At 40.6% G+C, this 14,547-nt stretch overlaps 2 protein-coding genes across 2 annotated transcripts; both read left to right on the top strand.

Annotated features, from left to right (window-relative positions):
- The first annotated feature begins 159 nt into the window (after positions 1-159).
- On the top strand, positions 160-10,271 carry LOC126912954 (molybdenum cofactor biosynthesis protein 1). Its single transcript, XM_050707549.1, has 9 exons — positions 160-465; positions 718-930; positions 1,007-1,130; positions 6,360-6,688; positions 7,804-7,888; positions 8,428-8,491; positions 8,562-8,808; positions 9,328-9,448; positions 10,136-10,271. Exons 2-9 carry the CDS (start codon positions 814-816, stop codon positions 10,189-10,191), a joined length of 1,143 nt encoding a protein of 380 aa, XP_050563506.1. The 5' UTR covers positions 160-465; positions 718-813; the 3' UTR covers positions 10,192-10,271.
- A 116-nt stretch (positions 10,272-10,387) lies between these two features.
- On the top strand, positions 10,388-13,060 carry LOC126912955 (cyclic pyranopterin monophosphate synthase-like). The gene has a single exon (XM_050707550.1). It carries the CDS (start codon positions 10,445-10,447, stop codon positions 10,970-10,972), a length of 528 nt encoding a protein of 175 aa, XP_050563507.1. The 5' UTR covers positions 10,388-10,444; the 3' UTR covers positions 10,973-13,060.
- The last annotated feature ends 1,487 nt before the right edge of the window (positions 13,061-14,547 follow it).

Genomic DNA, 14,547 nt, shown 5'->3' with positions numbered 1-14,547 from the left:
TTTATATAAATAAACCGAAATTGAGACTCAGTCAAAGAGCTGTCACTGTCAGTCTGACACTAAACTCCAAACTAACACTGAGTATCTTTGTGACAACAACAAAATAAATAAATAATTTTGACAAAAACACTAGTGTCTGTGCTAGTGTAGTGAAACTAGTACTTAAAACTACACGTATTTACGTACACATATCCTGTATATAAGTGTAAATAAGTAGTATTTTTTAACAAATTCATAATCTAATATGCAGAAAGAAATGGCCTGCTATTTCCACAGACGCAGACGTACCTAGATCAAACAAGCTGGCCTAAACTCACGGAGTACTAATATAAACTCAGGCGTACCCAAATAACTCGTACTTATTAAAATCTATCACAATGGTAAAATAAAATAAAAAATGTATAGTTGTATACATAGCGTAGACAGAGATAGCAATAGTATTTATTCTTATGTGTGTGTGTGTGCTATATTTAGCATAATTTTATATCGTTTAGCTTTTTCTTTTGTTATTTAGCTAGCATATTTTTTAGCATATCAATTAATTATTTAATAAAAGTTAAACCATCAAACCACTGTTTTTTTAGTTGTACTATCTTGTTGTTACTTTGTTACACGATTTGATAACAATAGTATTTTGAGGCTTAAATTATAAAGCCTTGGCATAATTTTGGCAAGTGCCTTTTAGCAAATTTCATGTGGCCGTGTGTGTGTGTGTGCACGAAATCATGTTTTTTTAGTTGTTATCTTGTTGTTACTTTGTTACGTTTGTTAGTATTTTGAGGATTACAGTGAACAGTGGCCGTGTCAAGTATAATGATGAGAATCAATTTAAATAAAATTATTTCATTGACTCGAATAAGCAATCCTGAAGTATCGTTTCTGGCACCGAGAACACGAGTTTTAGATGGTTTACATAGATCTTTTACAAATGTAAGTTTACATGCACTTTGATTAGAGTTATGTTATCTTTACAAGCTACTTAATTAATGTTTTACAATATTGTCAGGACCCTAGCACCACAGATGCGACGCCGGCGCCGGCGCAGCCCGTTGAGCCACCTCTCATGGATTCTTTTGGTCGACGTCACAATTATCTGCGTATTTCGTTAACCGAACGCTGTAATTTAAGATGTAAGTTTCTCATATTTACTCTTGGTACTAATCGACGAATCTACGAATTTTATATTATTATCTACCCTATAGTTTATAGTGAGTATTAGTAACAGAATTGATTGAATAGGTACCTACAATAAAAGACTTAACTACCTTCACGGCAAAAAGCATAATAATTTACCTAAATGAAATATATTTAGGTACTACTTACATACATCATTTATTTTCATCATAATATCTTCGGGTACTTACTACTTACCAACACAAGACAACCATCCCTAAGATGACCCACTGACCTACAGATTAGGTATGTTGATAATTATTGAAATCCATCAGAAAGGTAACTGAGAATAGAAAACCTAAATAACTATACCTTTAAAAACATTTAAAATAATGATTTCGTGTGGTCCCATCTTGTTAATTCACCTAGTAATAAATTATATTATTAATTAATTTTATATTTTATAGACTGGACTGCACTCTCATGGAGTAAATATGAATGTTCTTTTTGTTTTTTTATTTTATTTTTATACAATATAATTTTTATTTTGTCGTATAAGGGCCCAATACTTATAATAGATAAATTGAATTAATTGAATTAAAGTTGTGGAGGGTGCTTTTCCATCTTAGATGTGCTATGTAAAGATGCAGCTCAAGTATGTGATGTATTGATAGTACAGAACCCATCCATAGCATACACCCATAGCACGCATCATAGCACACATCCATATAAAAAATCATATTATCTTTGTTGAATCAGTTTCCACCAGTGCTTAGCTATGTGTATCCATGAATATAATGCCAAACACATCAATATACTATATTGAGGAATACACAATAATAACTTAAGAATACAATAATGTTTGTAGAGAATAGTACAAAACAATACTTCCTTGTTGCATTAGCACACATGTTGCAATGCCATCCTATTCAGACACATATTAACAGGGCGTACCTCATTTAACACTCACAACATATTATACAAACTGAGGGACTGAAAATGTGGGTTTCTATATAACCGCTTAACTATTATTTACTATTGATCATAGCATGATGTTTTATAGCCTTCCTCGATAAATGAACTATCCAACACATTAATATTTTTTCCACTTAAACTAGCAGTTGCATAGATTAGCACATTAAAAGAAACAAATAATTATATAAATATATTAAGTCAAGGAAATACCACTGGTAAATCGACGCATCATTTTAAATTTCTCATTCTTACTGAAAGTTCTCAGTGGCAATATACATAGCCCTGAACTAGAATTCTATTATCTACTTAAATTGAATTTTAATGTGGCTAGTAAAATATTTCGATGTAATCCATCCATGTATAATCCCATTCCTCATCCAACTAACTATGGGCAGAACATTTTCGTTGTGCGTGCAAGCAGAAATTTTAACAATATTTGCAATTCGTTTACTAGTGTGAATTCGGCTAAAAGTGCTTAAGCCTTAAATTTTTTAAGCAGCAATAAAATAATGAGATTCCTGAAAAAACGTCTCTCTTTGCTTGGAATCATAGTGTCTGCATTGTGTACTGTTATCTATACTAATATTATAAAGCTGAAGAGTTTGTTTGTTTGAACGCGCTAATCTCCGAAACTACTGGTCCGATTTGAATAATTCTTTTTATGTTGAATAGTGCATTTATCGAGGAAGGCTATAGGCTATAAAACATCACGCTATGACCAATAGGAGCCAAGCAGAGCGGGTGAAACCGCGCGGAAGTAGCTATATTTTATATCTTTACAACATCTTTTCAAATTACTACAATAGGTACTCACACACTATTATTTTTACCAAATTATATACCTACGTGGGGACTAGTAATTGGCGGAATGATACCTGCGCGCTTTGTTATTTTTATGTTTTATTTTATTAGCTAAGTCCTCCATGAAATTTAAATAGGTAAGTAAATAAATAAAAAAAGTGTTAATGACACTCTAATTGAATATCTTGTCCATACCTAGTTCGTTTAATTTTCGGACGTAGGTTTTATTGATTTACTAATGAAATGACTTAAAATATCGTTTTATTTTTAATTTCAAATGAAACCCTAGTTATTTATCTTAATTTCATTCGTTCATTTTTGTTCACAAAGGTTCGCAATAAATGGAATTGTAGTACGTTTGCTAAGTTTCGTCCGAAGCTTCGTTTTTCGTTGAATTAGAGTAGACCCCCTGTTATATATGTAGTAGGGGAGGTAGGGGAGGGATGGGCAGTCGGGAGACATGGGCACCCCCTTTTATTCTGATCCTGTCATAGGCTTTTCTTTTTTCTTAATTTGGTAGTTTACTTTACCGTCTGGCAAAACTGTTCATCCATAGAATATCTGTTATTTCCGTCAGTTGTCAAACACAAACACATTTGAAGATTATGCGCTCGTAAAAGTAAATATTTTGTTGTGGATTCGGATCGTAATACAGAGCAAAGTAACGAAAGGTATGTATATTTTATATTATATATTTATTGTATATTTACTAACTAATAAATTAAACTAAAATTCACGTTTCAATACCTATACAAAAAAAAATGCCGATAAATTGTGTTGAAAATGTGTACAGATGGAGCAATGGGCATTCGGATGTGAGGAAGGTTTGGGCATGTCCAATGCTCTCTTCTTTATATTGCGGTCTTTTGAAAATTATAATTGCCTGCTTTAATTACACTATTTGAACTATTTTTAATTACGAAAGATGCCGTTAAAATTCAAAAAGAAAGGTTTGCGACCAGAAATTCCCAAAGATTTGATATTACGAGGCATAGAAGAGGTATCAAAAGGATAAAAAATAATAACGACAGCTGATAAATATAAATATAAGCCTTTATGGGTTATAACTAATTTAAGATAAGTCGTGATATATTTTTTGTTGTTATTACGTTTATTTTTGCTATTATAAATTTTAAGTGTTTTACAGGCCATGCCCAAGCCTCCCACAGGGTGTGCCCATATCTCCCTACCATAGGGAGCCTTGGGCACTTTTGACTTAATTTTTTAATTACCTCCTAATTAGGAGACTGATTATTATTATAAGAAAGTTCTTTATAAGATATCTAGCCAAAAGTATGGAACAATAGGAAGTGGCAATAAATGTTGATTATCTACAAAATCTGATGTTTTATGCATTAAATTGTGAAAAAGTGCCCATCCCTCCCCTACCTCCCTTACATAAATACTCATACCTGAAAACATGACCTGTTATTATTAAAACTTGGTTATTTGAGATTTTTTTTTGTGGGAGGAAATTCATTCAATGACTCCTCCCGCCATTGACCCGCCGCCGGTGACACGGAAGAAAGTATCGGACTCTTACTGAACAAATAGTACCTCGTTCCTACTCCAGCTTCGAGCCGGGTTAGCCTTCCCCGCCTAACCTTAGTTTTCCGCGGCTACATATCGGGCAAATATTTGCAAGCCTAAAGTGTGGTCTGTTGTTTACTGATTTTCCACCTTTGTCCAAAATCGGTTGCATGTTAATCAAGTTTGTCTTGTTTGACGGTTGCATCACAAATTCACAACCTACCGAGTTTGAGTCGTGTCATCGCGCGTCGATTCGTGCAGCGTGCGTACCTATGTGTGCGCTTGTGTGCATACGTGTCTGTATCACATGCACTGGGTACCTACTAGCTACACAGGTAATATACCTACTCTTAATAAATACTACAAGGTCAGACAATGTTACGCTTCAGTGAATCAGCACTTTCGAATTTGTTTCACACACATGGATCCACATGTGCCAGTAGGTACTTCAACAATGTTAGTCTGTTTACCTAATTAAAATATGTTTGCTCAAATTAAATTTCATTAATATCGAGTCCTTGATAATATTGTGTGTATGAAGCTAACACTTGTGTAGGTGTATGAGGCATGAGAAATACCTAGTTACCTACCCAATGTCTTTAATTATTTTTTACTTTAAAAATTACATTAAAATGTTGGCATACAATAACTTATTTCGTGTCCTTGTCATACAAAAACTTATTCTTCTTTATATTTTTGTCCGTCTTAATACCTACGTATGTTCTTGTGATATAAAGAATATTCGCAATCGTGTTTGCGAATAAGTAATCGCACATTTTTGACATTCACATTCTCAATTTTTCATAAAAATTACTTAATAAAATTTGCAAATACAAAAGGGTAAATTTAATTGAGGAATAGTATACATATAGGTAAATATAATCATATTAAGTAACAATAATTATAAAATAATACAGTACAAAATCTTATCTTCTGATCAAACTTTCCTACAATCAACATTTCGTTACAACTTTCCAATAAGAAAAATATGAAACCGGCAAACTCTATGGACACAAATGAAATACTGTGCGTTTTCAAGGACTAAATTGTTAGTATTTCATCCTGTTTAATAGATTAATAAATCCTCCTAACTTTTTGTTCCCGCTTTTATGACAGATATTTTAAACAGTACTCGCTACACCCACCAGTCCTGTGTCGTGGGTGCGTATGACACCCAGAGCCGAAATAACAATTTGTGGATCATACAAAGTGTTGCTTCGTGCGGCACTCGAACCCGCTACTCGTTGAGCGGCAGCCGGTTACCTAGACACCGTACAAACTGTACAGTCAAATGACCATTATCAGCTTGAAATCAGGAAGTTCGGCGGTGTTTCACCCCTGTACCTCGGCAAACACGTAAACCCGTTGGTCCTGCGCCTCACCTCCAGTTCAGAGAGTCTAGGAACCATTATGATGTTATTTTCACTACGCAAGCTGGTCTAATTCACAGATTAGCCACTGTGATCGAAATCGATCGGGAGATTTAAGTTGCTGCCAACTTTTGAAGACAAGCCTTGCGTGGAAAAAAAAAGGAATTGGTTATAATAATTTGGACTTTTGTCCTTTCTGAAATAAAAAAGGGGAGTTTTATTTATTTTTTGCTTACGCTCGTTGGGAGCCCCCGTGGTTCGGGGGCCCCGTATAATTGATACGGCAGATACGGCGCTAGCTACGACCCTGCTATCACCCAAGTGGCTCATACCCAGTCTGTATACCAAATTTCATCATCCGTTCAGTAGATAGTTTCAGCGGGATTGATTGACGGACAAACATAAAAAAAAAACAAAGTCATCACATTTGTAATGTTAGTGTGATAAAGAGTTTATTTGAACGCGCCAATCTCCAAAACTACTCTGGTCCGAATTAATTAATTCTTTTCGTGAAACCGCGCGGGCGTAGTTAGCGGTTAAATAAAAGTGTGGCGACGGGTATCGTTGCAGGCCAGTACTGCATGCCGGCGGAGGGCGTGCCGCTGTCGCCGCGCAGCGCGCTGCTGTCGCGCGAGGAGCTGCTGCGGCTGGCGCGCGTGTTCGTGGCGGCCGGCGTGGACAAGGTGCGGCTGACGGGCGGCGAGCCCACGCTGCGGCCGGACCTGGCCGACATCGTGCGCGGGCTGCGCGAGGCGGGCGTGCGCGCCGTGGGCATGACCACCAACGGGCTGGTGCTGACGCGGCGCCTGCCCGCGCTGCAGCGCGCCGGCCTGTCCGCGCTCAACGTGTCGCTGGACTCGCTGCGCGCCGACCGCTACGAGCGCATGGCGCGCCGCCCGGTACGGTACTGCTACATGCTGGAGCTGGCGACGCATACAATATCTTGTATATATTGTATGCGACGCAGTCTGGCTTAAAACTATTTGAAAGTGTCGACGTTGAGACGTATCGTAGCTAGAAATAACATTCTATTATCTTTGTTTGCAAATGGCAACCATTGCTGTTTCATAATTCATGCATTAAAGCGGCCATAGTTATGGGTATCCCTTGCCCACATGACACCTTACGAAATGTCAGAGAGCAATAATACTAAGTAGGTGATGTAGTTGATAATCCCCTTAATAATAAAATACTCGCAATAAGTATTTACTTAGTTTGTTTATGACACTAACATTATAGAGTTTGTTGGATTTCCAACATTACATAATATGCAATGGACATACATCGCATCATTCCCGGAACAACAAGTTAAGGATTACACAGAGAATTGTTCTGTTCACGAATAGCATCCGCGAGGCCGCGATACAAGGCGCAGCCGTTAAACATTTTACATAATATAACATAATTACTTAATATGTGTGTGAAACCACGATAAAGCCTATTTTCCAGCACTAGATAATTATGAAAGACTGAAATGTTTTGTGATAATCTTTCATTTCCATTATACATTAGGATTTACTAAGTAGCTCTAGCTGGCAGGGGTTCCCAACCGTTCCCTGGTCAGGGACCACTTTTATAATTCTTATCAATTTGTTAGGGACCACTACTCGTATTACTATTACTTTTATCATATGGTCGCACACTATGCTTGTCTCATTCTCTTATAAAAACAGTGACTTATGGATTTTTTAAATCAGTTGCTCCTCTCAGTTGTCTCCTTTGAAATTGAGCTTTAACCGTGGTATTTATTGGATAGAGGTGTAGTCTTGTGTATTTTTTTTATTTCGCGGACCACTAGCGGTCCGCGGCCCACCGGCTGGGAGCCACTGAGCTGTGGCTTGTTGTCCCTGCAGTATACCCTGCAGTATGCCCTGCAGTATACCTTGCAGTATACCCTGCAGTATGCCCTGCAGTATACCCTGCAGTATGCCCTGCAGTATACCCTGCAGTATGCCCTGCAGTATACCTTGCAGTATACCCTGCAGTATGCCCTGCAGTACAGTGGTGTGTGCAGGGGCTGGCGCGCGTGCTGGCGGGCGTGGACCTGGCGCTGCAGCTGGGGTACTCGCCCGTCAAGATCAACGTCGTGCTCATGAAAGGTACGCCACCGCTTCACCACTCAGTCACAGCGCAGGACATCAATACTTACCTTACTTCAATACTACTTACCCGTTACCCGTACATTATAAGTTCCATTCCTTAAGCTGAGCTTTATTATCTAGCCCACCTACCTTACATACAATGGAATGAAGACAAAAATGATGTGCTCATTACTGATGGATGGATGACAAAGCATTAAGGCACGTGTACAACTGTCCTACCTTCAGCGATGAAGTTTTTCCAGCGGCACTGCTATTATAAAATATTTCAAGACTAATTCACACATTAAGGAACAAATATTTGTAATGTAATGAATTGTACAGTTGCAATTTTACCAAGCTGCTTAATATCATTCAATGCATTCATATGATATGTAGTTGCTAGCTACGGCCGGGCTCATAAACATGGATAGCATATTGTGCCGCTGGACCGCCGGAAGATATTATAGACAAACACTTTAAAAAATACTCGGTATAAGTGTGTGACGTGAGCTTGGGAGGCTTCGCTTCACTACTTACACGGCGAACATCCGTTTCAGGTTTCAACGACGACGAGATAAGTGACTTCGTGGAGTACACGATAGACCGCGACGTAGAAGTGAGGTAAGAAGAGAACGCGGGGCGCCGAGCGCGGCCGGCGCCGGGCGCGCGCTGAGCGGTGAGCGTGTTGCAGGTTCATCGAGTTCATGCCGTTCTCCGGCAACCGCTGGGACGACTCCAAGCTGGTGCCGTACCGCGCGGCGCTGGCGGCGGCGCGGGCGCGGCACCAGCTGCAGCCGGGCGCCGCGCGGCCGCACGACACGGCCACGCTGTGGCGGGCGGCGGGCGCGCGCGGCTCCGTGGGCTTCATCTCGTCCATGACGCAACACTTCTGCTCCTCCTGCAACCGCCTGCGTCTCACCGCCGACGGGAACCTTAAGGTGCGCGCGTCGAGCGACATTGTGCCAGTTGGCGCGCGTCACGGCCGGGCCGGGGGTTATCGCGCGCCGATACGGTGTCGGCGGAACGTGACACAGTGCGGCCCGCGGGTGCAGCACCTCTTTCGTCACTAGTTTCACTTACACAATATTACATGATACGAGTATCAAAGTGCCTATTCTTAAAGACTTGACACGAAGTTCATACACAGGCATAATTCTCATTCCTTACTTTTGGAGTTATATATTTACTGCTTCATTATGTGTTATTGGGTTTTTTATATCGTTCGACTGCACGATTGGTGACGTCGTTGCAGTAGCTAGGCAACCGGCTGCCGTGTTACCTGTGGAGGGTTCGATTCCCGCATGGAGCAACTCATTGTGCGATCTACAAATTGTGGTTATGAGTGTGGGTGTCATGTGCATGTGCACTGTGGGTGCTTCTGAAATAGCAATATTGTCGTGAACAATGGGAGCACACGTGTAGCGTGCGAGTAGTACAGAGACGGAGTGTATGTGCAGGTGTGCCTGTTCGGCGCTTCCGAGGTGTCGCTGCGGGATGCGGCGCGCGCCGGCGCCAGCGACGCCGCGCTGACGTCACTGGTGCGCGCCGCGCTGCGGAACAAGAAGGCGCGCCACGCCGGTACGTACTCACTGCACTACTCCGCATCATTTGCTAATATTACTGACAGGTACTCGCCATACCGAAAGCGTTCCTAAAAATAAGAAGAAACGAATGCCCCACCCTTGCGCAATACCTAATAATAATGAAAAAACATGTTGATAACGTTTGTTTGTTTGCTCGGTTATAATATACTTACCTACAGGTCCGGAAATTAGCGCGTTTTCACCTGCTGCTAAATTTCTTTCCTTCATAGCCTTCCTTCATAGATGGACTATCCAATACAAAAATATTAAAATTTGAACCACTTTCAGGAGACAAACAAGCAAACTTATCATTAAAACTTACCAAATTAAGAAAAATGTGAAACTTTAAGATATGCGAACATTTTACTAAAACATTTTAATTCTTATTCCATTTATAGGATCCTGAATATCTAAACATAACATAGATATTATATCTCTTTGATATAAAGTGACACGAATTACTATAATATTAACCCCCGGTAATGGCAGGAATATCTTTTATATGATTATAATTATGATTTGTTCTAGTCTAATTTCAGTTAATCTGTATTAAATGCTTCAACATTACTTTATGTGTAGTGTAGGTTTTAAAACTGGATTCGGATTTTGTTTATCGGGGTGGGCGAGTGCGAGGCCTGTAGGAAGTATCCAGCTAGGCGAGCTCCTCGACGTATATTTTTAGGCATGCAGAATCTGGCCCGCATGGAGAACCGTCCGATGATCCTCATCGGCGGCTAGCGCGTCCGGTGCGGCCCGCGTACGGCCCGCGTCCGGCCCACGCCCCCGCGCTGCTCAGTGATGTGGAACGTTCACAGCGCGGACTGCAGAGCCGCGCGTCTGGGCGCTGGCGCCGCGCGTCTCGCTCCCGTGGGCGCCGGCCGCGCTCGCCTCCCGCGCGCGGGCCCCGGCGGGCGCCCGCGCCTACAGCTCGAGCGCCGAGGACGACGACGCCGGCGCCTTCTCGCACCTGGACGGCAGCGGGCGCGCGCGCATGGTGGACGTGGGCGCCAAGCCGGTGACGGCGCGCGCGGCCGCGGCCGAGTGCGAGCTGCGCGTGGGCGGGCGCCTGCTGCGCCTGCTGCGGGACGCGCGCCTGCCGAAGGGCGACGCGCTGACCGTGGCGCAGCTGGCGGGCGCGCTGGGCGCCAAGCGCACGGCCGACCTCATCCCGCTGTGCCACCCGCTGGCGCTGGACGTGGTGCGCGTGCGCGTGGAGCTGCCGCGCGGGGACTGCGCGGCGGGCGGCGCGCTGCGCGTGCGCTGCGAGGCGCGCGCCACGGGCCGCACGGGCGTGGAGATGGAGGCGCTGACGGGCTGCGCCGTGGCGGCGCTGGCGCTGTACGACATGTGCAAGTCCGTGGACCGCTCCATGCGCATCTCGGAGCTGCGCGTGGTGCACAAGTCGGGCGGCCGCAGCGACGGCGCGGTGTCGCCGGCGCCGCCGCCGCTGCGCGCCCCGGACCGGTCCCCGCTGGGCGAGGGCGAGACCTACGCGCCCACTAACGTCATGCACTTTTGAACAGTAGCTTGGAGTCGCACGCTGGGATCCTTCGTTAAATTTAGCATTCGGAAACTGCTGTTATCACTATTGTTTAAAAACAAATATTGACTCGGTCTATGATACGCTGCCATAATAGTATTAGACAGGTACTTACATACATTGTAGGTACTGCGTATATAGATAAACTAACAATGTTTTGTTTTTTGATAATATGCAATATTAAATTTCGACAAAACTGTTGCCCTCTAGTGACGACGATTAGGTCATTAATCGGAGCTTAGACCGACCGCGTCAACATTCCGTCAGCTACATTGACACCGACTCGCTGCGCTCCCTGAGCAATTTTATTCTAAAACCAAGCAAAACTCCATTATAAAAACGATTGTTCAAATACATTCCACAGTGTGTACCATTTTACTTTTTTACTTATTGTAAATCGTTTCTAAAAGAAAACAAGAAGCTGTGAATTTAGTTGCGAGTTCTCTTGACTAGTTTTATGTCCAGGCATAAATATTTAATCTCGTATAATTATTGTGATACATTGAAGTAAGGATGTGTGTGATATTTCACCGATCGATCAGACTGTTCATAATATCATTGCGGCAAGTTGGCATAATGACGAAGACTGGTCAACGTCAACATTGGTCTAAAGTTTTTGTAATGACCCGGCGTGAATGAAATTAGTTTCGGTTTATGTTTACACGTATACATAGGTACTATTTAATTTTTATGTCGATGGCTTAGCCAGCCAGGACAGAACATGTAACATATTTTATATATGAAAGTAACAATGTAAATGTAAGACACGGCTCTTTCACAGGTCACAACCATAATTTTGGGTAATTGACGACCATCTAGGAAAATATTCTAAAAATGTGAAATTCTTTTCCGCCATCATTTTCGTTCCCCGGCTCTGGGTCGACCTAGTATGACTAGGGAATGCTAATCTTACGAGATTGGGGCTCAAGCGAGATCTCAAAATTGGCAGTTTTGTTGCAAATAATCATAATATTTGAATAAATTTGAAAGAAGTAATAAGATTGTAAGATAAACATTTCACACATCGACTCGAAAATTCTGCCTGATGTTACGTGGACGACTTTGGAGGTGGAAACTATTTTTTTTATTCAATTGTTAAAAGTACTATAGGTACTCCTACTTTGTCAAATGTAACAATCAAACAACAATTGAAAGAAAAAGCTAGTCTTCTCTTCAATTTACATTAACATAACCTAAATCCTTTTAGTAAAGCAATCTCGCGAGATTTGAGAGAGAAATTGCATTATGTACCTATATAAGTATGACTAGTACCACGGCGTGACCAGTCTCCTTCATTGAGTAGGTACACTACATGCAGCTGACTGGGAGCTGGAATTATAACATGACCTTGTAAGGAGCTGTTTATAGTGTAGATTATTTGCAACATATTTGTGTATTGGTGTAACACTAAACTTATTAGGTACTTTTTTATATTTTATGACATTGTTTTTGTATATTTAATATTGTATATATTTTTTTACTGCCTCGTCGGTCGATTGGTCGCAAGTGCGATTCCCGGGCAAAGTGGTACTGGGCTTTTTCGGATTATCGAAAATTTCTCAGTGGTAGCACGGAGTCTAGAATTGTGCCCAATATGCCATATACCTAATAGGCTCTATTATACATGGGACTTATAATAAAAATTGTGAAAAGTGTGTGTACATTGTATAGCAGGATAGCGTGCCGTAATGTGCACCTCTGCCTATCCCTTTGGGGATAAAAGGCGTTATTTATATTTTTTGCATGTTCGATAAATAACACCAGGCAAATAATTATATGAATCTGAAAGATTAATCTAATTATTTTATGACAATAAGTAATTTTAATAATTAAGTATAATTATAACATTTAATATACCTTTGTGCAAGAAGAAAGTACTTATTACTGTGGTGAATAAATAACAATGAAGTAGGGACAGTAGTCATAGACTGTGTTATGTGTCCATAGGACATATTGTGGAATTAAGTTAAAAGCTGTAAGCTATAATATTGACATGTTACATAATTATTCATATTTGTATATTATCAATATTTTTTTATTAAATACTATTATTTAAAAATATTTAAATAGAGTTGTTTAATTTAACATGAATATAAAATATCTATACATATAATAAATCTATAAAAGGGTCAATTCTGTACATTGAAAATATTGAAAAAATAAATAAATAGGGGTGTTACTGGATCGATACCAAACCCAAATATGTGATAAACATTTTTAATGTTTTTATCTGTCTGTCTGTATGTTCAGGCATCACGTGAAAGCTAACGGTTCGATTTCTATGAAACTTGGTATAATTATTACCTTATTATCCAGGGTATAAAATGGGATCCTTTTTATCCTGGAAAAATACGTAGAAAAAAAATCTTAATTTTTCAGTTTTATCCATAGACATTGTTCTGTAGAACCAAGAACACACGAGAAATCTTCATGTTCATATTCCAGACGAGTTCACTAACAACGTGTATGTTGAAACTGCCAATTAACTTTACAGCCTTGGCCAAAAGTATTGAGCACCCATGAAATCTTTGAGTTTTATGCGAAATATCAAATAGAAACAAAACAAAATATTTTTTATATGTTTATTTTACTATTTATTAATTGAAAATGAATATTTTGTAAGTCCACCCTTTGCCTTAATTACGGCAGAATTTTTTTTTGGTATAGAGCTAACAAGATTTTTACAGTCTTTAGCAGTAATCGCGTTCTATTCTAGGCATAGGTGGCGTTTCAAATCTTCTCTGTTGTTAATTGTGTGGCGCCTACCTCTGCGCTTTACTAAAACAGATAAATATTCTATGGGGTTTAGATCTGGCGACTGGGTAGGCCAGTCAAGAAGCTCTACGTTATTTTCCCGGAATTATGCCAAAGTGCGGGCAGATTTGTGGCAAGGTGCGTTATCCTGCTAGAATTTACCAATATCCATGTTCCTGTCGCCGAAAAGTTTCGTGAATGAAGGCAGGAACGCAGTTTCTAGTAAATTTATGTACTTAGAAGAGTCCATGCGGCCCTCTGACACGAACAATTCGCCAACTCCAGAATCGGTCATGCAACCCCAGACCATTATGCTACCGCCACCATGTTTTACGGTTGGTACCACACACTCTGGATTAAAATCTTCGCCCACCCGGCGACGTACAGAGGTCACAACAGGGGTACCAAAAATCTGCTATAAAGAGACAAATATTGAGTTCCCGAAAACAAAAGAACTTCATCTATGCGTTTGGATTTTAAACCATTTTATATTATTTTATTAGGGCATTAAATATAGTTACTTACCTCTAAGTTAGATTCGTCTGACCACACAAAATTTGACCACTCTGAATTGGTGAAAGTTCGATGTTGTAAGGCCCATTTATACCGAGTTTTTTTGTTTTTGTCGGGAGCCATGGTTTCTTCCTAGCGTCACAACCTTTTGGATCAGCTTCCTAAAGTCTTCTACAAGTAGTTCGAGCAGAAATTGATACCTTATTTTGTTCTGACAACTCAGCAGCGAGCTCTGAAGATCATTTTTCCTATTTTTTAACGACTCTCTCGGTAACTGATGATCCTGA

The sequence above is a fragment of the Spodoptera frugiperda genome, chromosome 31 (assembly GCF_023101765.2).
Source record: "Spodoptera frugiperda isolate SF20-4 chromosome 31, AGI-APGP_CSIRO_Sfru_2.0, whole genome shotgun sequence".
Classification (NCBI taxonomy): domain Eukaryota; kingdom Metazoa; phylum Arthropoda; class Insecta; order Lepidoptera; family Noctuidae; genus Spodoptera; species Spodoptera frugiperda.
The sequence above is the reverse complement of the archived record's forward strand: the minus strand, read 5'-3'. Positions and strand labels throughout refer to the sequence as shown.

Bases quoted from the DNA above. Each gene is read 5' to 3' on its own strand.
- LOC126912954 (XM_050707549.1), top strand. From the start codon at position 814: ATGATGAGAATCAATTTAAATAAAATTATTTCATTGACTCGAATAAGC. The intron at 1,131-6,359 runs GTAAGTTTCTCA...GTATCGTTGCAG, and splicing joins CGAACGCTGTAATTTAAGAT to GCCAGTACTGCATGCCGGCG. The intron at 8,492-8,561 runs GTAAGAAGAGAA...AGCGTGTTGCAG, and splicing joins GACCGCGACGTAGAAGTGAG to GTTCATCGAGTTCATGCCGT.
- LOC126912955 (XM_050707550.1), top strand. From the start codon at position 10,445: ATGGTGGACGTGGGCGCCAAGCCGGTGACGGCGCGCGCGGCCGCGGCC.